The 27,030-nt window shown below is 31.9% G+C and overlaps 1 protein-coding gene across 1 annotated transcript; it reads left to right on the top strand.

The window, feature by feature from the left end:
* Positions 1–207: 207 nt before the first annotated feature.
* LOC148615888 (uncharacterized) lies at positions 208–6,762 on the top strand. The gene is made up of 6 exons (XM_088581706.1): positions 208–220; positions 726–893; positions 1,748–2,032; positions 2,974–3,093; positions 4,711–4,738; positions 5,252–6,762. Exons 1-6 carry the CDS (start codon positions 208–210, stop codon positions 5,442–5,444), a joined length of 807 nt encoding a protein of 268 aa, XP_088437832.1. The 3' UTR covers positions 5,445–6,762.
* Positions 6,763–27,030: the final 20,268 nt, after the last annotated feature.

The following is a 27,030-nucleotide window of genomic DNA, read 5'->3' as shown; positions in this document are numbered from 1 at the left end:
TAAATTTCGTAACCACATCAGTTTTTTGTATTTGTATTCGGAACTTCACCTCATAGTCATAATTTTTGTGTCATTCTATCGTCACTTACTGTTTTCCTAATATCGATAACTAAAATAAAAGAATAAACACACCTTTATTTGTCTATTCTGCTTCATTTCACCATTTCACCATATATTTTTCTTTGAAGTTTGTGGGAATTTTCAAACATGTTAATTAACTGTAAAAACGACATGTTACCAGATGTCAAAATGAAGGAGGACGATTTATTTCATCTTTATTTAGAAAGCTTGTATTAAATGTAAAGATTACATGAATCGGTAAAGAGTTTATTAAAGTACAACTATCACCACTCATGACACCCCCGCCCCCGGTAACAATCTATTTAAGGGTACAATCTTCTTAATTCTAATGCAAAACAGGTAGTCTAAAAACTTGGCACCATTTTTGATGATTTTATCAAAAAATTAATAAGAACATAAACCAAAGCTTAGGTGGGACATTTCATTAAATCTATATCGAAGTAGGCTGTCTATTCCAAGCAGTGAAGCCCAAAATAATATGTACTTGATTTCCAGATACACCAGACCCACCTGTATTAAATGGACCAACAGATTTAGTTGCTGGTAATCAAGGTACATGGACATGTACCTCCTCTAATGGTTACCCAGCTGGTACTATGACAATTAAAAATGCAAACTCTGGAACCACCTTTACTTCACCTGAGTACTCATCTGTGTCTACACCAGTAAATGGTGTAGATCATTCACAGTTACTGGAACACTGAATTGGAGCCCAGCTCTTTCTAATAATGGTAACCAGCTATGTTGTGAAGTAGCTCACTCTACAACAATCAGTACACCACAGAGTGTATGTAAAACACTTAATGTTAGAGGTATGTATTAACATTTATAGTCAAATAAACAATTTCTTTTTCAAAAATAAATGCTATATTTGCCATTTCAATGAAATGATTTTGATCTTTTATGTGTTGTTTGACTAAATAATTATTTTTTGCATTTCATTTTTCACATCCATGGTTGTGTCCTTATAAGGTATAATAATTATTGAAAAGTGTGGCATTTATTTGTCCATTTTTCTTTTTCAGAAACTGTTTTGGAATCATTTTAATATATAAATCATATTTGACATTTAAGTCAATTGTATAATATTTGTCAATTAGTGCATATTGTTCACACAGTATATATGTACACTTTCTTGAATCATGTAGGACATGTTATGATTAAAAACTTGTATGCAACTTTCAAGATGTGATATACATAGTTTATTTTACACTTAACTGTATGAAATAAGTGTATCTGAAACAAAAGACCGGAAATTTTGACAGCCCATGCCGGACATTTTATCAAACTTCAGATGACGTCTTTTACATGTTCAGATCGAAAATAATTTTTTTAAAAGTTTGTATGTTGTTATTTTAAGATAGATATTGGAAAGTGTTCTTTCATCACATACTCTGTCTTTTACAAAATATCATGGCGAGTGAACGAGTTCGGTTTCGACTACACGTGGATGTTCTATAATATAAACAAAACATCATATATCTCGGACTTTTTCATCACTTAGGCAAATTCTGAAATTTACTTAGAATTTTAAATATGAAGAAGAAAAAAAACTTGCGGAATGAAAAATTCTCTTTTAGATGATGACAAATTTTTAGGCCTTGAAATAAATGTATTCAATATAAATAATGCTTATTTCTGAATATCTGTAAAAAACATTTTAAAGAACAACTGGCTATCAATGTACCCATCAAATCGTATACACCAACAATTGGAACATCAGTTACCCTTCGGTGTGTTGTTACTTCTGGAAATCCAACAATCATATCGTGGTATAAAAGAAATACTCAACGGAATCCAGCAACTGACAGTCGGTATACAAATGGAAATGTTAACACTCCTTCTTTGACTATCAATTCTGTAGTACAGAGTGATGCTGGAGACTATACATGTCGTGCTAACGATGGATTTGTCTCGGTAAATTATGATAACATAAATGTCAATCCACAGGGTAAATATGATGTGTATATTGTTTGTTGTATAGATAAAATAGTTTGTCAACAGTGATAAGTTCAGTATTAATTTGAAGCCATAAAAAAATAAGAAGTTTTCTGTAATTGTACTGAAGTTAATTACTTTTTCTTGAATAGTTTTGTATTTCAACATTTATTCTTAGAAAAGATCCCTTTCAGTGTTGCATAAAAAATACTGGGTACTTTTTAAACTCACATCAAAATTATTGTTGTTTACCATATGAATAACTGGGGTTTTTTTAATACATTTAGTGAATGGTTGAATGTATGTACATTGTATTTATTGGTATTTTCACCTGATTTGTAAGGAATCATTTAAATTGTTTATATTAACTTCAAAATCTTTTATAAAAGAATTTAAATCTGTATTTTTTATGCATTTAAAAAATCTCTTTTTACTTTTGCCCTTATAGCTCTTTATAAAGACTTATTCACATTGGTTTGTTTATAGATTTTGTTTTGATAAACCTGTTTAATATCAATCATAATGTTTTAACTGCATCTTGAAATATAGGAGAATAATACATGTACCTGTTTGTTGTACAATATGATTGAGAAGAAAAAGGAAGTATGAAAGTGCAATTTTTTTTTAAATAATATTTTACTTAATAATCTATTGGAAGGACCAATCACGTGAATACTTTTTACATTAATAATTCAGCTGATCGTGGAAATTACAAATGTAAGGCTAGAGATAAGATAATAACAATCGCCAGTGCTACAATTCATTATTCTTTTTTGGGGGGATATACACGAAAGTAAGAATTTGAAAATCCTAAATCAATAACAAAATGAATTTTAGTATTTTATTTTCATGATTTACAAGTTATCAAATGTTACCTAAAACATTTAAATAATGAATGTAAAAAAATGTAAAATCAACTGATAAATTCTCGTTAAACATATTTTATCATTACAGATAAACAAATTCCAACTGGTGACAAAGCAACGTTTATTGCTGTCATATGTTCTCTGTCTGTTGGATTAGTCATCTCTATAATAATATCTGCTGTGTGTTGGCTTCAAAGAAAGTCATCTGGTAGGATCCACAGTTCTATATAATAAACTGTCCTCAAAATTTTTCTTGCAACAATGGTCTCTGCTTATAGTCAAGGTTTAAACATTTTTCGTATGCTCTAAGAGACGTCGAGGCGACTTAATACGTGTCCATGTCATATTACGTAATTAATTACTTTGGATGAGGTTAATATCAGGATTTATCAACGGTAGAGATCTAACAATAACTGAGGACACCGGTCGAGGTGATTATGGGACCTGAGGGTTGATAAATCATGATATTAACTGAAATACAAACTTATCAATTAATTCATTATGTAACTAATTTGTCCCACAACACTTGCACCATCCAACAAGTCCATATACACCTTGAATGTGTGACATTCCTCATTTCCTATAAACCAAATCATGCATGTGTGTGTGTGTGTGTGTGTGTGTGTGTGTGTGTGTGTGTTGGGGTTTTTTTTAGGCTTCAGTTTTTCCCTTAATTCACAAGATGTAAACAATTTAATCGACGATAATAGGTATTAAATGAGAATTCGTGGCCTATTTTGTTACTTTTGATGTCTTCGTTAGTCAAGATATCCTAAATATCATCGTCGTTTAAAGTAGAAAACTTTATTTTGTTGCCCATCTCGATCGCTTAGACCAACCTACTCAGTCATAATTGTTGATTGAATGTATTTAAACCTTAAGTATTAAAGCAGCGACATTCTGAAGAAAGAACTGTCTTAATATATCAACCAATCTTAAAAACGAACAAACAAATTATAGATATAACCAGATACTATATTTGGGTACACGCTGAAGCTGAATACCTCGCGTACCTTTTTGCCAGATAATCATCATAATTTGCAAAGGACCTAAAAGTCCGATTGAACCAATTAAACTCGTGGTTATTTATAACCATATGATAACTTTATTTGTGAGGTTCTTAACAGGTATGATTTTAATCGATCTAAATCTTATCCATAATATTTGTATTGTAGGTATAACATGTCTGCATAATGCAGCCAATTTCTGTTTTAAAAACGTCTAAGATTTTTAATGCTCCCAGTTTTTAGTGGAGTCCGAGTTGTTCATTTGCTTTTGTTACTTCGTATGTATGATTTTAGTTACTTTATGTTCTTTGTTGTGTATGTCTGTTTTCCATGTCTGTCCCTAGATTACATTCTTTTGATTACCGCCCTAACCTTGGTTCCCTTGATTACTCTTTAATGATTTTCATAATTAGGAAAGATTCATAATTTTAAACATCGGTCTCATATTCATGTAAATGAACGACACAATTTTATTTATCCACCTTAAACAATTTCCTGCTTACCTTAATCTTCTGTGTTTTTTTATGTAAATTGAGTTATACAATTTGATTTTTTTCATAAAGCATTGGCATTGTTTTATTAGACTGTCTTTAAAATAGGTCATAATCAGGTCCAGGTCAAATGGAAAAATCTATTAATCATCGATTGAAACTTTTGTTACTTCTATTTAAAATATCTGCAAACAAATACTTAAGCATTTGCCAGATTGACTGTAAGTAATATGAAATATTCATTGTTTTTGAAAGAAAGATATCACCGCATCAATTCATTAAAGAACGAAAATTGTTAATTTTATAGTAATTTTGTGTTCATTACAGATAAAGACAGTAATTATCGTGTGACAAGGTAATCACCACCTGTTAATTGTTCATAGAATGTTAATGTCCAAGAGTAATCAAGGGAACCAAGGTTATAGCGGTATTCTAACGTGCATTTAATTTGTTATTTATCATTGCATTGTGAATGGGTAATCAATGAAACAAACATTCTAGCGGAATACTAAAGAATGTAATCCAGGAACAAAGACATACACAACAAAGAACATTGAATAATCAAAAATGCACATACAAAGTAACAAAAGCAAATGAAAAACTCGGACTTCACTAAAAACTGGGGGGATGGACCAGGTATGCCGGTAGGGTAGTAAATAAATAGAAAAAATTAGAGAGCAAACAATGTATGAAACAATACCAAGGGTTCCGAATAGATTTGAATTTCTGTGAAAACGCAATGGATTAAATATCATTTTATATATACCTGATTTACTGTATTCACATAATTGAAGACAAGTACAAATGCTTGACTTTGCGATTGTTTTGATGCAAGTTTTCATACACTAACGCTTATTTTGTATTTTAGCCCACCTGAAACCTATGAAACACCTGATCATCAAAACGGTCCCCACTTATATGACAGTACAGATATATATGATAGGATACATGAACCGGTTACTAGTACTGGTATTAATTTATCTGTGATAAATCTTAATGAGAAAACAGACAACAGTGAAATGACAACCAATGATAGCAGTTACTTTGAAATTATTTCGTGATTCTGCTAAATATATGCTATGTAAACGAGTTATACTATCGCAGATACATGTACATTTGTTTCAAGTTATTTTGATTTATGGAATGTTATGCATTCTCAAACCCAAGTGTGAGCTGTACTCAACACATGCACGAGTGTTCCTTGCTTCCAATACCCATTTAAGACTTTTCATCAAAATATCGAAGAGTTCTACACGTGCTGTTTTAAAGATGGTAGGGTGCAATGGATGGACTACTGTAGTACTACTTTAGTAGTTTCCAAAAAAGAGACAATACTTTACATGGCATCTCCCAAGCAAATGACATTAAAATACAAGCCAAACTTTTTTTTCCAAATATTAATCTTCGAATAACAAACAGTAATATATCTTTAAAGGGGTAAGGAAAACGCAAGTATAGGAATATCTTGATGCAAGTAATTAAATATTTTGAATATAGATACTTATGTTGAAACTTTACATTAGTGAATGTTTAGGTACTTTGCGTATAAAGTTATGTAGTATCCTTTCAAAAATATTCCGGCTTTATGGGAACGAGGGTATCTTTACAAAAACTATTTTACCGAAAAGGATATAAATGTAAAAAGTCAATTAGAAAGAGCATTATTAAAGTATACTTAGTTACAGCATGGTGCTAACCAGCTTTAGACGCAGACGTTAATTCGTTAATTCTATCTGGAGAAACTGTTTGTAATTTTTCATCCAAAAGCTGTCCCGAGACACTCTGATTTTTATTTTAGACCATTATGTTCTATGATCGGAATAACGAAGATGTAAAGTTTACCATTTTAAAGGGAACATTAATGTTTTAATATGTATTATTTTCAGATACAAATCAATAGCTTTACTGAAATGCTTTAAATACATACGTATTTTAGTAAAAGTTATAACTAGTAACAAATACTTGTTACATGCTGAACAGCGAAATATTATACATTGGAAGAACAAATATAATAAAGATTACATATTTAAAAAATGTTATTAGTGGTAAGTTCAATCTTTTACTTTACCAAAATCATTGCTAGAAAAATTGTAGATATTATTATGTGAAATTGGTAAATATTTCAATTTCTTAGTTGGTTAAGATTATTTCATGTTTAACAGTACAGCAACTGTATTCTACAACCGGTGTAATTAATATTGATTGTCATGCTCATTTAGATTCATAAAGTATATGGAACCATAGACAGTGAACAACTTGTTATTGTACCAACTAAACTGATTTATCATTAGTACTATTATTATTATCATCGTTATCATTTGTGCTATTATTATTATCATTGTTATCATTGTGTATATATCATTATAATTGCAATTGTTATTATTATGGTTATTATTATTAATATCATCGATAAAATTTAGATATTTAAACACCCAATCAACCATAGATACACTCAAAGCTGAAGAATGTTCATCATACTCTTTAGCATACGATCATTTTAACTCAAAAACCGTCAAGATATATGATATATGATTCAAGTAAACCAGACAGAGGGGAATCTAAAACAAACAACAAAAATCAGAAAATATTATTTACATACCTCTAGACAAATGAAATGGAAGAAAATGTTCTTAAATATATGTATATTAAGTAATCAACGCTACCTCGTATAGTTTATATATATTCATTTACAAGTAATTTTAGCAATGTGTGAATTTTAGTTAATGTAAGACAAAAATCCCTGTCATATTTATGCAATGTAAGCCATTTTAGCAAGTTTTTCAAAGGGACGTAACTAACCAACACACGAAAACGTGGCTGGCGGTCTAATGAGGTAAAGGAAGTACAGTAAACATTTTTCTTGGGAACAATTTTCAATTCCATAGGTAGCTAAGTGGATTGAAATAAAGTTTTAAAAGTCTCCAAGTACTAACCGCAGCTACAATAAGTCAAATGTTTGATTTAAGATCTACTGTCCCTTTCTCCAATCGGAGAGTATACCATTCTATCGGGAGTTGCTTCCCTTCGAGAGTATGTCAATTGAAATATACGCTTCAACTTCTCTAAGCATTACAAAATACCAAGTCAGTCTTTTTACACATTGGCATTTATGCAAAAATTGCTTGAAGGGCGGGTGGTCATACATAAATATTTTTTTAAAAATACCTGAAAAGTCCAAAGTTGCCTTTAATTTTTACATTTTGCTGCATTTATAGTTCATTTAATGCAAAACATAACACGGCTTATTGACAAAAATGTAATGCATAGCCAATTTAGTTCTAAAGTCATGCCTTTAAAAGAACAATATGTAAAACGCAACAATTTATGTTGTTGTACAAAGAATTGTTTTGATATGACATGCTACAGCTTTTATAACTTTCGTCTTGACTTCATAAAGGAAACCAATTATTGCTATAGTCCTGTCTCCGAAATATTTTAAATGATGTTTTGATTTATTCACAGTGGGAATGTTTAATCTCCGATAGGCCGTTTTTGTACGACGATTTGTTTTGTTTCTCGCCGATTTAGTAAAATTCAGTTCTTGTTTTATTCGAAATCTAGAGATTTAATTTTAAAACAGTTGTGTCATGATAATCGGAAACACATTTGAGCCAAGATATTTTAATTATTAAACATTCCTCGTCATGAATAGAAATGTATGCATATCCGAGTTACCAATAATTCATCTAAAGTTGTTGAAGGACCACATGACAACTACTCTCTATGTATCAGATATCCTAAATGGGTAAATGCTTTTTGCAACAAAAAATCATATGCCCTTGGATTTTTCATATTTAGTTACAAAATTCGAAGATATTTACTTCTTATAAAGGGTAATCAAGGAAACCAAGATTCTAGCGGAAATAAGAAAAAATGTAGTCCAGCGACAAAGCAAAGACATGGAAAACAGACATACACAACAAAGAACAAAAGTAGCTAAAATAATAAATAAAAAGTAACAAAAGCAAATGAAAAACTCGGACTACACTAAAAACTGGGTGCATGGACCAGTTGTGCCGGTAGGGTAGTGAATAAATGGGAAAAGAGGAGAGCAAACAATGCATGAAATAATATCAAGAGCTCCGAACAGATTTGCAAGGGATTAAGTGTCATTTTATATATACCTGATGTACTTTATTCACATAATTAAGGACAAGTACAAATGCTTGACATTGTAATTTTATTGAAACAAGTTCTCATACTCTTGTGCTTATTTTGTATTTTAGCCCACCTGAAACCTATGAACCACGTGATCATTAAAACGGTCCCCAATTATATTACAGTATAGATATATATGATAGGATCAAAACTGATAGCATGGACCAGGTGCAACGTTCTATGCTTTTCTAGTAACACCCGACGAGTTGCTCATAAAAGTCATGTCCGGGGTAGACGAAAGAGGAAAGGAAAACTATGACACGTTGAACAGCTCAGTTTTCATGGTACAGAAGGATACACTGTAACGAGTTCATAAATATATCTAGGTGCACCATCTTTTTTTGGAGAAACAACGATGGAGGATGTAAATGAAATCTACACCTTTGTTGACAAACGGAAGAAAAATAAATGATCATGTTTCTTCATCTTGACCTTTCGCACCAACTGGTTTAAAGAGTCTGTGGAAACCAATGTCCAAAATAATGGCAACAAGTCTGTATAATGATGAGGTAGGTTCAGAAATAGGAGTGCCAAGACTTGTTTTGTAAAGAGAGTGTACAAGAATGAGAGCTATAGAATAGAGTTGAGTTTGAATGTGATGAATTCCAAGAGGTTTTTGTATAAAAGGAAGAATACCATCTATTGAGACATCATGCATCTTAGGTGACGTAACAACAAAATTGAAATGTTAAGCTTCCTGCATGCACTGAATAGTGGCAGTTTATGTCAGATGGCCAGTAATCTTAATTAAAAAAGGTGTTTGCTTACCCAGATTGAAACGGAAATATAGTCTATAAAGCACACTCTTTGAAACAAAATTCGATGGGTTAATCAAATACCCTTTATATATTTATTCGACGCGATTTTCAAATCATTGAGTATTCTTTATTTTAACGCAGTTAGATGTTGGTCATTAATGTGTCTTTGTGTGGTTATTTCACTTTTTTTTTAATTATTTTGAAGAAGTGTCATCGTTAAGTTTCCGTAGATTTTATTGCATTTGTTATTGTGTTAAAGACCTTTTGGTGATCTCTGTAAGTATTCATTATTTTGTAGTTAAGGTCTACTCTTGTGTGTGTTGCGTTTCTCCATGTCAGTTCCTTTTTTAAATGTAGGTTTCCTATTTTTTTTTATATTGAATGCTAGTACACCATACCTGTTCACATCCTTTCAAAGGATGAATCTCTTTTGGAGTTTTCATCAACTTTAAACTTTAACTTCTGATCGTTAAACAGTTTATCTTTATGTTTTTTGCATTAATTATGGGTTATTATATGGGTTATTAGTATTTTCCTTTTCACTAGATATAGATTGATCTGACAGTAAACAACTCTTCCATTTACTGAAAATTTTTCAGATATATATATATATATATATACCAATTGACCAATAAAGTATCAATTATTCACGTTACAGCAATAGACATTCACGAGAACAATTGCCATGGATCTTCTGAAATTCATGGACAAAAATATAAAGATTATCATATTTAATAAGCCTAAAATACGATTATCATTGTCTCTTTTCAATTCAATAATTTCAATACGTTGCGACTCATAAACGCAACGTTTCTGACAAAGACAAATACTTGTATGATATGAAAAGTTTATAAAAACTACACGTTTGTCGTGAAAATGGTTCCTACGTATTGTTAAATCAAAAACCAAACAATTCATTCTTTCAAAATGTACATCATGTCATTTTATACATTCAGAATCGTCGATAATTATCGAAATAAAGCAAAAAAACATCGGATAAAGCAAGTACGTTTTGTATGAATCAAGAACATTTGAATTTGATTTTTTTTCCAAAATTCACAATAATCAAAAAATTTTTGGTAAATCTTGATGGCACGTCGTTTTTATAATGACATATGGGAACTTCAAATACATGAAATATGACTAGTCAGTATTTGATTTAATGAATTCGTGTCATATAACTAATAATACGACGAATTAAAGTTTGAGCTCTCATTTCCGTTTGTGCTGAAGATAAATCTTCAAAACCTACCTTTTCATATTTCCATATATATTGTAGTTCATTCAGAATAAAACCATTCGCTTGCAAACTACTTTTGTAGAAAAACCATCAGCCAAAAACAGGACTAATTATCGCAAAAAATGTTTTATTGACTAAGTATGCCCACTGTTATTTTAATATCTTTTTAGTGTTTTCATTGACTAAGTATGCCCACTGTTATTTTAATATTTCTTTGGTGCTTTTCGGTACATTTATTATTAAAACTAGTATTTTTGCATCATCAAAATATATACCTAATGACTATCAATAGTGCTTTCTATGGTTCTTGTTCATTTGTGTCAAAACGGAAGAAGATATTAAAAGAAAAAATCCGATTTTTATTTATCATTGTTTAACCATATTTTTACTAATTTATAACCATATTTATCATTTAAACTGTGCAGATGCGTGTTTATCGGTGTTGTTTGACGTATCCAAATTCTTGACATTATTTATAAATATAGAGGAAAAAGCTAAAATAACTTAATTTGAGATCTTCAGTTTTCAGTTTCATCTCGCTTTTGCCCACATAAAAAACAATTTACAGTTCTGGATTCAAATTATTTTTAATGGTTGTTCACTAGTGTGCCGCCGCTGTCAACCTTCTTTTATCACAAGCGAACCTATCCGTTCAATGGTCAATATTCATGCACGATCAAATCTTTCATCTCAAGTAAATCTTTTATCGATGTACAATACTTAACGTAAAATTTATTCCATGTGTTTAAGAACGACAATTAATTGAGATTTATTGTACCAAACCATTTTTAGTAAGCTTACCATTGATTTTAAGATATTGTTTAATAATATTCAATTATTATAAAGTGAAATACGAAAAAATCTGCCACAATTTGAAAAGATACAAAATGAATTCAAGAGAAAGAAAATCTGCAAATCAAGACAAAACAAAAACCAATACAAAATACTCCATACATCTAAAATTTTACCTATACACATCTTTGTATGAATTATACAAAACTCTCTTAAATGTAATAAGTAGAATAATTTGCCATCCGATGCACCAGAACCGCTAAATTTCTCTGTTGGACGATCAGACTGTTTCTTGGAAAACGGATTCCTCTTTCGAGTTGCTCCTGTGATTGCTCCGCATTAATCAGCTGCATCATCTTTGTCATCAGTCAAATGACTGTAAAGATATTCTTGAAGCGTGTCCCATCCATATATAGCAGCATTTTGGAGGATTTTATGTCGTTTTCAAAATAGCTCTTTCTCGGAATCAACGAATTCAGTAACCGCACTATATGCCTCTTGTTTTAATAATTTTTCAAACCTGGATACATTTTTAAACGTTCAGCATTGAAGTTAAATTGAATTTTGATTCTTTCGTGTTCAATTCAATACTACACCAGTTGATGACTTGATAGTCACTGATTACTGGAAATACTAGGAATGCGAGATTCAAGTGATCAATAATGTTTTTCTTCTGATTTTCTAAAGTATTGTTCAACACTGTAAAAAATAACAATAATGTCCCTTCTGTAGCACGTTCTGTATCAGGATTACGGTATCCGTTGTCGCAAGTAACAAGAAACGTATGTACATGAATATGTACTTTGTACAATAAAGCCCGATTTTACTGACAGAAGAAGGAAACAATGTTTTAATAAAGGTTTTTAGCCTATTTCAATGAACTGCATATTTGCATACCTTCTTCAATTTTTCATATACAGCATTTCAGTTTTTAGTGGGAAATTTATATTTTCGGGAATTTATATTCATAAATATGCAATTTTACTAAATGTAAATCAAACAAAGATAATGCGTCAAACATTAATGAAACCACAGTAATAACAAAGATGTTTAATAAATTAAATCCATCTCTACAAAACTAATAAATAATCAATAAAGAACGTAATGTCCAGTAAACATGGTACCGATGAGGATTTAACTCACTGATGTTGTCAAAACCGTTCTCGGGATAACGGTTCTTTCTCACCCTTATGTGTTCCTCTCGACGCTGACTATGATTAAGTCTTTTGTTCTGATATTTTGTCGTAGATGCTTTGAAGTTTCTTGTTTCTGGTTTCTGCTTAAACGAGAATAAATGAAATTTCGTTAGTGGATTTGGTTTTCTACTTCGGTAGGAGAGGCCTGGAGTACTTTCTGTTTACCATTTATGTATGGATTTCAATCTTCCAGTAAATTTAGCTCTAATGCTAATGAGATTACTATACGACAAATACGTTTGTTTGTTTGTTGCGGTTTAACGTCCGAGCAGCAATATCTCAACTATATTTTTAACATCCGGACCTTCACGGGGCACGACAAATACGTACAGGACAACAGTGTACCGGAATTTGCATTTGTTCAATAAGAACTTTTTTTTGTCTTAGTGCAAGATATCTTAGTGTCTTTTTTCTTGAAAATTTCTCTTTGCTTCTAGTTTATTATCAATACACTCAATTTTTACATGTATTCTCTCTGGCAAATTTTCGTCGAATTTTGTCTTTTCAGAATCTTCTATTCCAATTCGAAAACACATGTTGCTCATTTACCTTTGTTACTTTGTATGTATGATTTTAGTTCTTTGTTGTGTAGGTCTGTTTTCCGTGTCTGGTCTTTTGATTACCGCTATAACCTTGGTTCCCTTGATTACTCTTTTTAATACACATTTCTGAGGAAAAAAAACACAAGATAAATACATGTACGTTTAAAGGTATATGTCATATGGATGTTAATCGATAGATACATGCAAATAACAACATCTTTGAAGACAGAGCGACGAAGTTTCATAGTATTGTATTTCTATCTGGATTTTGTCCAAATAATACGATGGCATGTTTTGTGACTAAGTATGTCATGTTACATTACATTTCCCTCTCCTTTCAATTATTTAAACTACGGTCACAAAACGTCAGAAAAAATAATTCCAGGCATTTATTACAAATCAAAATGACACCACACTCAAGTCATCGATAAATCACCTCTTACACCTACCCCTGGGCGATTCAAAGTAGAAATTACGTTTTTGTCATATTGTGAAAAAAACTATTGTTCGTTGGGTACCAATACTCGTGGTTTTTGTGGATAGTGTAATCCCCGAATTACATGTAGACCATCGATTTACGGTGTTTACCTGCAAGTTCAAGCTAAATTCACTAACAAAATGACCATGCATATCTTCATGATTGTTATGTAATCATTTGTGTAATCATTTTCTTTTGAATTGTGTAAAACAACCGTAAAATGTCATTTGTGAAAGATAACCATTGTTTTCATGCAATGTTCATTTAATCCCAACTGAATTAAAGTTCTTAAATATTATTTCATTTGTAAGTGGGAGCTGGCTTTGTACGTGATATACTTCCAACTATCTGACTTCTTTTCAAAGGACTTTGATTACAACCGTGTAACATCAAACGATTTTTGTCTAAGATTGGGTTATAATTGTGCAAGAACTTGGGAAGCAAGTCTTTTCTTTGTTAGCGGTGTAACTAACACCATTTGTAATATAAAAAAGTAATCCAATCAGTGTTGATAGCTGTTAAATGTTGTAAAGAGAATTATGTTTAAATCTAAGATTGTTTTAATTACTTTCTAATATTACGTTTTTAAGAATAATAAATTGTATATCTTTATGGTACAGACTGGGTTTCAGCCATTTAACGAAGAGCAAATAACTACACTTTCGATTGTTTTTTGGGGACGGGGATTCCATTTACTTGAGAATCCACGAATCAGCACTTTTTAATAAAACCACAAAAATTGGTACCTACGAAAAAAAGTACCGTCATAGAATTAGACTAGAAATAATTTATTTTAGGTGTATGTTATTGTATTCATTTACGCATAGGCTTTGACTTCAAATTTCAAATGATTTTTACATATTTCCATACTTATTCTACTTCGTTTCTTCGTGATGCAATGAAATAAATTTGAACAATTAAATGTCATATTGTGTAAAATCACGGTATTTTTACATGTCACATATGCGTAAATAAAGTGCAATATTTTTATCAATTTTAGGAATAGACGAGATGTTCTTTGATTCTTCAGTCTGAATGAAACACAAATGTACATTGAGTCGGTTATGTGGTGTTTCATTCATTCCGGGAAACGTTTTGAAATATATTAGGATAACCAAAAGATTTGTACAAATCAGATGAATCCGATGATTCACTTGAAATTCCTTTAACAATTATTACTGATAAACGAAGAAATTCAGACTTTTTAAAAGGATTTAAATGACGATTTTTCAGCCTTTGCGAGCCATTTAAAAGGCGAAAAACATTGTGCATAACAAAGGTCCAATTCATTTTGACATATCATCTGCAATTTCCTCAATAAAATTCTCCGAAACAGAGGTTAGTAGCTCCTTCCTCCCTGTATTAACATCTGCAATGGGCACTCCGTCATTTAAATAATACTCCGCCCCTTTATTCAAATAACGTCTAATTATATCTGAATTCCCATGATTTGTTTGATTTAAAACTCATGATAATCTGCTCATTAATGTGTGATTTCAGAAAGTCGTCTGAATATAGGTGAAATTTTGCTGCTCGGACGTTAAACCCCATCAAACAGACAAACAAACATAAATTCAAACCTTTGTACCTAGTATACACGTCTTAAGGACGGACACGTTAAGTTGTCGCACTTGCTGCTCTTTGAATAGCAGGCAGAGGACTGAACACTAAAACTGTCCCTCTCAGTATGTATGGCAAAAGCTGCTAAGTCATGCTCTTTCCACAGCCTGCAAAACTCTAAGGGTTTCTTTATGGCTTTTAACACTTTGAATAACTTCCTCTTGCAGAGGACTCAGACATTTTATGTTCCATCCCAGCTTAAATAGACGTTGCGCCATGGTGGAGGACACCTGTTTACACGTAAGCAATATAGTGCTACATGATTTGTTGGTTCGTATGAAATAAATTATTTTTTGATTTAATAAAATAATTCACTTAAAAATGATTTTCAAGGAGAAAATACAAAGAAATGAGCTCAACATTTTTTATTCTTGGATCATACATTGATCTAGCACTCAATCGGGCGTTATTATTTCCATGCAAATTATGTGATCATGGGCAATAGGAGGCGGGACTTATCCATAATGAGGGACTTGACACAAAATTGCAGAGCATACGTGGCAGAGGTGTTTGTTTGACATAGGAGATACAAGGACCTCTGTTTCGGAGATTGTAAAATTTGTCGGTTGTGACGTTATTTAGTATCAACGCAAACTTAACTATGGAGTTGTACGGTTTATACTGTAACAGTATGGACATTATACAAGCCAACGAGCTTATGAGCTGCCATCGAAAGTCGTAACGTAAAAGTCTTGTACTTTTGTTGTTTTCCTAGTTGACTAGTACTAAAATCAAATAATCAAATATTTTGTTGCCTATTATCTCTGCTGTTTTCCCTATTGAAGTACTATACCTTGCGATAAAACCGGGTAAATGGTCCATATATACAGCGATATAACGCACAAAGGCTGTAATCCAAATACCACATTATTATTTTTCGTCGTTTAGCGTATTGTTTTAACAAAGGAAAAAATTGACTACAAATAAAAAATGTAAGCTGTAGATTTACATACTATAAAATACCGTTTTTAATTATTTTATGATAATCTGGCCATAAGTTGCTGATTCTGATAATAATATTATACATAATCATGCTCGTTAACCTTTTTTTATTATCATAAAATGAAAAAAAAACTGTTTGCGATTTTTGTTTTTTTATGTTGTTTTGTTTGTGGGGGAGGGTTGGTTTTTGTTTTTGGTTTTTGGTTTGGTTTTTTTTTTGTTTGTTTTGTTTGTTTTGCTTTTTTTGTTTTTGTTTTTGTTTTTGTTTTGGTTTTGGTTTTTGTTTTTGTTTTTGTTTTTGTTTTTTTGTTTTTTTTAGTTTTTTTATCTTCAGTGTTAAAATCATTGAAAATCTGAAAATCCTCATGTTCTGCCGGGAAAAAATTGTAAATTGTAAATGCGTCAATTAATGATTCATATTATTCCATTGTATTCAAGAATGTTGGTGACCAGTCTCGTTCTCATTTATGACTTCCACGCTTGAACATACCAAATAATACCTCTCAAAAGTATAAATAAGAGTCTCTCATAATTTCAATTGCGATCAACTGAATTATATTTAAAAACAGAGTTCCAATGCACTCCTTTAAAGGTTTAAAAAAAAATTTGCGAACTACTTGAATTTCACTTAGAACCTAAAAATAATATAACATTGATACTATGTCTGCATTAATGTCTTTTTTCTTGTTGTTTTGTAGTCTGTTTAGATCAGATCACCACCATCCTAACTTGGAATGTTACTGACTATGTAATAGCTCTTACCTTTATAGTTTTCACCAAAATCCGTCCTGGATCCAATTTATAATTATCCATGTTACAACTTATGAAATATGTTATCATATAAATTATCCTTTATTGCAGACAAGCAACTAAACAATATAACATTTAAGGTAAGGACATGTTCATAACATTTGTGTTTTTTTTTTTTTATTTTTTTGTTTTTTTTTTTTTTTTTGGTTTTTTTTGTTTTTTTGTGTTTTTGTTTTTTTGTGAGGGGGGAGTCGGCGGGTTGTTTTATGTGTGCGTTTTTTGTTTTTTTTACACTATAGTTTACTATCAAATCGATATGAAATTTAGACACTATTAATGGTAGTAAAGTTAGTTGTAGTTTAAAAAAAAACACCAGAAAACATTGCTTTATCGATCTACATACGCCATATTTGTATGGAACTAAAGTCCTTCTTCTGTAGAGGTCTGTATTTTGGAGAAAAATATGCAATCTTTCTGAACATAAATCATACAAATCAAAAATGGAAACAAGATGCAAATTGTACGTACACTCTATAGTATATATTTTTTTATCTCAATATTGCAACAACAAAATGAAAAGGTAAGACTGGCTATGTATTGTGTAACTGTTTCAAAATGAGAAACAAAAAGAATATGGCGATGCATGAATCACCTCTTGTGTTATTTGAATAAAACTGCTACTTCAATATTCACATATCTTGAAAATACAAAGCCCAGTAATAACTTTATACATGGAAATTCTAATATGTTCAATGCAAACACTTTAAACCTATTCATTTGTTTATTTGTTTATCAAACTGTTTTATGTTTATTCTAGTTTATGGATGTCATATATGTGTATATGTTGTAGTTTGATAATACTTTGTAGATTTATGGAGATGTAGCTAGTGATGTTATTCTAGATGTGATTGGGTCTCCAACACAAAACAAAAGGCTTCAAATCATGTAAAACCAATGAGGTAAAAGTACTATATGTAGTTTCACTCGTTACAACTGTATGAGTTAAATATCATTTGGTTGGTAATTTTGATTACTGGTAGCAATAATTCATTATATGGAAAATTAATAAAACGACATATATAAATCAATTTTTCTTTTACGCGTCTTGTGGTCTTTAAATGTTGGCAGTCATATATGTACATCATCTTCAAATCTGATTCAACAAAAACACGAATGACCCGTCTAAAGCATGAGACGATTGCCTCCCCATCCAACTTTACAATACAGAGCGACTGTATCAGACATAAGCCATCGCATCCATTGCAATAACTAGACAAACGCCATTTATATCTTGATATTTTTTTGTTCTCTAATATCTGCAAAAATACCAAAATCATCAACAGTGGGTTAATTCAAATGTGTCAAAATCGAAATAGACGCCTGAAACCTTAGAGCAAGAAACAAAGACCATCAATATTTACAATGTAGCAAACAGAATACATATATTACATATAAAAACTGAAGATAAGGAAAACGTTACAAAAATAAACTAAAGCGCTAGCAATATTGACAGCCACAAAAAAACGGTGGTGGGGGTAAGCATTTCTTGTTATGTTAGTGTTCAGCCCCATATTGTAAGTGAGTACATGTACTATCCGGTAAAATTCTACAAACAATAATACTGCTCCCTGACATGAGCCATAAAACAGTCTTATTAAAAACAAATCACACTTGGGCGATACCATTTACTTAGTAGCTCAACAAAGTAGCAATGTTGAAATGGCAAAAAAAATGTCCCAAATAGATACATTTAATTTGTGATTATAAAGAACTGTCATAAAACATATATTTAAAAACGCCAGAACATTTTGGTCTTGAGCTTGATATAAGCAATAATTTTTGCAAAAAATAAACATGGTGTCAAGAATGAGCTTGGAGATGTCGAAAGAAATCAAATGTATCTGTGTAATTTCAACAGCCTTACATGATAGTAGAGTGAATTATAATTGTATTTGACAACCGCAGTGAATCATATGACCTAGCGCTTATGACTTGCTCCGATATAATTTTGTTAAAGGAGCTACATAACTCCGGCAAAGCAGTGTCAAGTTCGGAAAGGATTAGTTTGGTAAGACGCGGGATCTAATTAAAGGTATCTTGTCTCAATCGTAAAATAAAACCTTCATTTCGGTCAATCAAATTGTGATATCGACCACAAAAAAAATATTAAGCTGAATTACCCCTTGTTAAGACGTTTATTTGACAATATCCGAGCTTTACAGAGAAATTCTGAGTACAGACAACAGGACCGACAGTAACTGGTCAACTGTAACACCTTTACTTCATAGGCTGGAGATGAGGGGTTCACTGCCACTTAGAAAGAGGAACTTTACAATTGGGGAGTCAAAATCATCTGTTTGTCATTAAGTTTTGATTCCAAACGTCCTGTTTTACCTACGTACAAGTTAAGGTCTATGTATGTGGCAAACAAACTAAGATAATTCTCTTTAATTTCAAGTTTGGTTAGATTACATGGAGGTAATTCTTTATTTATCGGAAACTGCAATTGAAGGACTGGGCGACTCACTTCTCTCTTTGTCTGTAAGAGTAATCAAGGGATCAAGATTCTTGCCGAAATCAAAATAAGGTAATCCATGGACAAAGATCAGACATGGAAAACAACCAAACACAACAAAAAACATAAAGTAACTAAAATAATACATACAAAGTACCAAAAGTAGCAACTCGGACTCCACTAAAAACTGGGAGCATGGACCAGGTGTACCGGTAGGATAAGCGTCCTCTGCTTTTTTACAGACACCCGCCGATATGCTCATTAAAAGTTAAGTCCAGAGTAGACGAAAAAGGAAATGAAAACTATGAAATATTGAACAAATCCGTTTTCATGGTGCAAATGGATACACCGTAACGATCCACGAGCTCATGATGACGACCATAAAACCTCTGTAGTGATCAAGACTTCAATCTTGTAGCAACATACCCCTGTTCCAGAAGCCTAGTTGTAAATAGTTTAGCATGATACAAAAAGTCTGCGTAGTTATGGCATAATGTATGATTTGTGATACGAAAACTCCAAATGCACGTGCTGAAGGGATGTTGCTGCAGATGAAAGGAAAGTCACCACGATTGTATATAACAGTCTCTGTAAAAAATATGGCTTCATACGAATGTAAGACTAGATCAGCTAAGAGTGGTGCACAATTCGTTCTCATAGGTATTCCAGTGCACTTGCCCCCATAACGCGACGAAAAGTATGTCGATCAGAATTAAAGTCCAACATTTTCAGTATCAGTCCATATTAAATTCAGACAGACACTGCCTAATGTAAAGATGACTCATGGTGAAGAAAAACTTCCGAACAAATGAGGGTTTTTTGGGTCTACAATTTGGGATACTTTTGAGTAACAATAGTCCTTTCTGTTCTTAGATCTGCACTTTTCAGAAATTCATACATCGATCTTCCACTAAAATCAACCAAATCAAACCGAATCAAGAACTTCAGCTCTTGCAAATGCCAATTACATACACAGTCTATATAATTTTTATTTCAAAAAGTGTAATAACCAAATGACAAACTTAGACCAGTTTTGTGGTCTTTAACGGTCATTGAGTAACAAATAAAAGTGAATTTGGTGGGTTTTTACATGGATAAATCACCTTATGTCCGTTATTACAAAACCTGTTACTTAACAACATTAAAATTGGAGTTCTTTTTGCCAATCAGTGCGGTTTTATCACAAAATAAGCCTTTTCTCTACCTAATACAACAAGAGCATATCTTTTAGTTCCCTTGCCTGCTTTGAATAAAATCAATGATGAATAAGATCATGTAGAACTGACGAGGGAAAAAATGTATACTTCTGGAAACGAAAAGGCTACTAAAAGAAAGATACTCTTGTAGATCTTTTAAATTTTGGAAGAATCTACAATTGGAAACTCTTTTGACCATCTTTGACTCCGTAAGTTTAGTTGTAAGGGATCGTGTCGAACATTTGGCAGACCCATCAATATAGTTGCCTCTATTTGTCAAGACACTTTTGCCACAAGGAAGAGGAAGAGTCATGTTAGCATCACCTATAGAAATACTGAAGTCTGTTAGCACAGACTTGTGATTGCTCATGATGTTTTCCTTGAATATTACAAAGCGATTATGTTGGGTTACCAAATGAATTGTCTATGACCATGACTACATTTGCGACGTTGACTTGAAAAAAAATCATCACATTTACAGAACTACAACGGGACTGAACAGATTGCCTACAATTTTGATAGTATCGTTGCAGCTCTATGGTATTAAGGTCCTAAGTTCACGAGTTTATTTCTCTGTTAACGGTACGGTCTACTTTAAGAGAATTTGCAATTGTTCGTTTTTCGATTATTTGTACCCGTATACACAGGAAATATTTTTCATGTGAAGCTCATGTTAATCGAGCTTCACGTGAAATTCATGTATACTTCACATGAAATTAACATGATTTTTAAGTGAAATTCACTTAATTTGACTTTCATGTGAATAATTCACGTGATTTTCATATGAAAATTATGACAAAGTTTATTTGCTCAATTCAGGTGAAAATCATGTGAACTAATTTTGCCTGTGTATTGTGCCTCGAATTTGAAATTATGGTTTGAAACGACCTTAGCATTCGAGATAATGAATAAAATCGTGATGAAGATTTGGTGTGTAACAGGTATTGATTTTTGTAGAAAAAAGCATGCTAATTGAGATAACAGGGAACGCAAGTTACACTTTTTTACGTACAAAGCAATTGAGAAATTATATTTGGGAATATAGAATATAGAAAAGTCAAGAATAATAATACAAAATATAACTTATTTAATCATTTAAAATATTAAATGTTGTGTGTTCACTGTTTATAAGAATAAAAGAATAAAACTAGTATTAAGTATGATACATCAAAGTCAATGAATAATTTGGGGATCTTATGAAGAGCATAGTGTCCGTCATTTGAGACCGGCGCCAACGTGCCAAAGTACTAACGCTCATTGATCCCTCCTTGATTTTATTACATACTTAGCTCGTGTGTTCTTTTTCTTTAGATATTTTATTCAGTCCAAATAAGTCTGTAGAAGATACATTAATCTTAAGGATAGATGTTAGTCCTAAACTATCATCTGAAGCATTCATAACATATATATCTTCCACATAATTATATTTTGAAAAAACATTATCTACCTTCTGATGTTTTTCAATGTTTTTGTAAGATAAACAAACAATATCGATGTTCTAGCGATGTTTTGTCTCTAAATGTTGTAGCCTTGCTTTAAATACTTTATGCAACGTGTCATAGCCAAGTCTATGGTACAACAATGCACATCTACCATAAGTAGGGGATTACCCTTGATCTATTAAACACTGATGGTGTTTATGCTCATTGGTTTGATATTTTTTCCATCTTAGGTTCAACAAATTTCATTTGTAATAAATATAGTTTCAAAATACCACACAATATCAATAAAATGTTTAATTTTCAAAGAGAAATTAAGGGATATTAACAGGACCAAGATCAGAAGGCGACCAAGCAGTTCGAGCAACATTGAACCAAAACAACACACATGCACAAACGAAAGTATGTGTGCAACTCCGATTCAACGAAAACCTGAGAGAATGGATCAAGTGCACCGGTAGAGTACGCGTCTTTTGCTTTTCTCGCAACACATCAGAGTTGCTCATAAAATGATACGTCCGGAAAAGACAAAGAGGAAAATAATGACACGGTGAACCAAAAGGTCTCGTGAAGATTTTGTACCTTGAAAAATACACTTGATTTTCTTCAATTGATGGAAGAGTAATCAAGGAAACCAAGGTTATAGCGGTAATCAAAAGAATGTAATCTAGGGACAAAGACCAGACATGGAAAACAGACATACACAACAAAGAACATAAAGTAACTAAAGTCATACATACAAAGTAACAAAAGTAAATGAGCAACTCGGACTCCACTAAAAACTGGGAGCATGGACCAGGTGCACCGGTAGGGCAAGCGTCCTCTGCTTTTTCTAGAAACACCCGCCGAGTATGGAGCTTCAGTCCCAAAAAGAAGAACATACAACTTTCATTGGTCTGTCTCAAAGAGGTACTAACCCTGTGATCATAACTTCTGTACATATCAACCAGAAAGGACGTGTTGACTCACATATCCTAAAGATCAACCAAGATTAACAGGATCAGTAGATCACAAAAAAGGCAGCTCTTCAAGTGCAATCTGGCACAAAGTACTTGTCCTATTTTACTGTCAAGAAGAAAAGAGTTTTGCCATTTTGCTCGTTCTACATTTTAATTGCCAAGTTTTTGTTATGTGTTATTTGTTCGAACAATCTGGAAAACTTGATGTACCATACAGAATATCATACCCTTTTAAACCCGCATTATTACAATCTGAATAGCGTGTGTCTCTTACCGTGTATTATTATTGATTGTTCGGCTTATACAACTTCTGTGGTGACATTTTTTCGCAACAGTTTAAATTCCATGTACATGTTGTGGCGATAGAATTATCATTTGAAGAATTTTAACTGCCACTCTTCATTTAAGCAGTACAGATTTCAACAGTCGTTTTCATGGTTATGTCATAGATTATGTTCTGGAGGTGCTGTTTGTTCTGGCAGCAGATGCTTTAAATTGGAGTTGATATTTTACCATTTTACAATGTCAAATTGCCTCCGAATGAAAATCCATCCAACAGGATACATGTTTTTTTCTTTGTTTGTTTATACTGGCCTGACTGTAACCCATCTATTCTTTAGACTTTTTTACATTTGCTGGTGTTGCAATGTGTTCTCTAATTATACGAACGAATTAAACAAAGGGAAAAACATTATCGAATCAAAATTAAAAAGTGTTATAATACCATGAGCTAACCAGATCTAACTGATCATATCAGTAAATTATGAGAATAAGTATTCTTTTGGGAAAAATGATTGATCAAGTACCTTCAGAGGTTGTATCTGTAAATTGTGGCATACATTTTACTGCCTTACACAATACCATCAGAGGTTGACATATAGAAATCGCTAAACAGTCATAGATGTACATATTTTCATGCTCTGGATTTTTTCGATAATATATCACATGGTTAGTCACCTATATAGCAAATTTTGTCGAGATATCTAGTGCATTGAAATTAGTGCAGGCAGTAAATTGTCTGCCAGAACGGAAAGGGTATTAAAATTCTGCTGATCATTTCTTGTAAACTTTGCAGCTTACCATCGGTTCTACAGTTCCATGGGCCCGTAGGCCTGATCTAATATAAAGCAGCTTACCATCGGTTCTACAGTTCCATGGGCCCGTAGGTCTGATCTAATATAAAGTATAATTATCTCTGTATCAACATCCATTGTATGATACTGTGAAAGTATTATTATTCGTGTGGTACTAATTGTCGTGGTTTTCGTGGTTTAGTTAAAGAAAGAAATTTGGTTCCCAACGGAATAGAAATTTCCCATTCCTTTTAATGGTAGAGGTATCAAATCTACGAATTCAATAATCTACGAACTGACATTTCTCCCTTAAACCACGAAAATTGGTACCCACGAATATAAGAACTTTCACAGTATATGTCAGTAAGATGGCAATTTCTCACATCGCGTTTTAATGATTAAAAACAAGCGAAAGTATTCGGAAATTGAAATTTCAAATACATTAGTTACACATGCCTATGATCAGTAACATATGACTCAAAGAATGGATTTTTGTCTAAAATTGCTTTTTTTTGTAAAAACATGTTTAGATCAGAAATGATAATAAGAATATCAGTTTCATTACAGTTTATCCAAGCACGGCATATGACAGTATACGTTCAAGAAAAGTTCACAAAGAATGGAGCAACATGAAGCAAAATATTACGAATATCATTCTACCAAATATACTGTACCAATGAAGCGAAAAGTTTATTTTTCTTATCTCCCTTAGTCCAATGTGACACGTTTTCTCGAATTGTATACTGCTTGAAATGTCTAAACATCAACACCAGCATAATTAGTTTGTAAAGTTATTAAAGTAATTAAACTCACGATGTAACTACATCACAATATCGAGAGCAAACTAATGAAAACACGACTAAAAGTATATTTCCATTTACTAAGTATTCATGTTTAAAAAAATCATGCTATTTTTTCATTAATAGCTCCAGTTCCTTTGTTGTAGATGTCGTTCATTAAATTGTTTCTGTTCTATATGTAATGTAAATGTCGTTATTTCTTAATCACATTTTTTCTTACACTTTATGGAAAATAAAATATATTGTAGCAGAAGGTAATGATTTGACTAACAAAATTATACCTTCGCCACCGAGGAACGAAAATTCTAAATCGAACCCTAGGTGGTTAGCCAGCAACAAACCGATTCGGTTAAAGATTAATTCCTTTCGCCTCGTCAATTGAATGGTTATTCAAATATCATTACTTACTACAATGTAGGTAGGCCGTCCTACCACACTTCCCCATCGGAAAAGTCTACATTCAATGATGAGCTCTTACCCAATAGCTTAAACAGATATACAAACACCGTAGTTTGGCGCCAAATGTAATGGGAGAGCATGATTTGACTCATAGAATTCTATCTCCGTATCAGAGGATAGAACCTTAGACCGCTCGGTGACAAGCCAGACACAAACCGATTCTAGGATCGGTGGGTTTAAGACATGCATGTTTTTTTACTTTCCCCAGTTTGTCATATTCTTTTTAATACTTACTCTTAAGTTTTGAACTGGAATTAAAACTGGTATGATTAGTAAAATTTGCTTGACAAGTTGCAGAAAATTTCATAACATCATGGAACAAACATAAAACATACCTTGTTGGTTTGATTTAAATGTATAAGAACATGTAATCGGTGGGGAAAATAAACACCAACATTGATTCAATTAGCTAAAAAAAAATCGGTGTCCTATGGAAAATATTTCATATCTTTCTCTATATTAATTATATGTTTTACTTCGTGGGATTGTAGTTTTTTGTAATTTGGACTCACTATATACAACCAAAAAAGGAAGACGTAATATTACGTAATTGAAGATGTTTATTTAATTGATTTAATATATAGGATTTCCTTCACCAAACTTATGTGCCGTTGAGTACATAAAACCACACAAAGGCAGTTGCATGTGTTTTAACCGTGATACTTTGAAAAGCATTGAATAGTAATGCACTTTAAGTTTTTTTAATGCAAAGTTTTGGTTTCTTTAAAATATGTATGTTTGTTTGTTTGCTACTGGATATTATAGTCTTATTTGATTTTTTAGTTTTAATTCTTCATCACTGTTCTTTTTCCATGGAATGAAAGAAATACATGAAAATAAAAAAGTATTTCATACAAATGATCGGATTACTTTAGAAATAGAAAAAAAGTAATGTCCCCGATACAAATTGAAAATCGGAGAATAGAACCTTTTCAACAATAATAGTAGCTTAAAAATGATTCTTTACAGTTGCTAACAAAAACCTAGCACAGTTCAGGGTTTTCGATTTAGTGTCAATACTTCAGAGCAATTGTTTAAAAAATTATTATCCTTTATACTCAGAGTAATATTTAAAATATCTATGCTAAATCAAATTATGTCTTTTTTGTATTTCCGTTGAGGTGTTTTTGTTTTTGTTTTTTGTTTTTTTTTTTGTTTTTTTTTTGTATTGAGTTGTAAGAGAGTAATCAAGGGAACCAAGGTTATAGCGGTAATCAAAAGAATGTAATCCAGGGACAAAGACCAGACATGGAAAACAGACATACACAACAAAGAACATAAAGTAACTAAAATCATACATACAAAGTAACAATAGTAAATGAGCAACTCGGACTCCACTAAAAACTGGGAGCATGTAAACAACCCTACCGTATGACAAAAATAGAAATAAAACATTTTTGATTAAGAAAAAACCTGTTTCACTACGAACGCCTACACCGTTTATCATAATATTTTGGGTGTGATCTCCTTCCATCTGATTATGAGTATACATTTGACTTGCTCATCTTGTGTTTGAAATGGAATTTTTTATTTAAAATCATTAATGATGTCAGTGTTATGGAGTGTGAATATTATTGTCATGCTTTGTGCTTTTCAGCATTCAACTATGTATTACTGCCTTTGATATTTTTTCTATCAAAATACCTCTGCTTCGTGCGGTAAGGACATATACCTTATTACTTGCTCTTACATAATCTGTCAACTGGTTATGTTTAAAACCTGTATTAACA

This window comes from Perna viridis, chromosome 5 (assembly GCF_037379345.1).
Source record: "Perna viridis isolate PV_CMFRI_1.1 ecotype Kerala chromosome 5, ASM3737934v1, whole genome shotgun sequence".
Lineage (NCBI taxonomy): Eukaryota > Metazoa > Mollusca > Bivalvia > Mytilida > Mytilidae > Perna > Perna viridis.
This window is presented reverse-complemented; position numbering and strand designations above follow the sequence as displayed.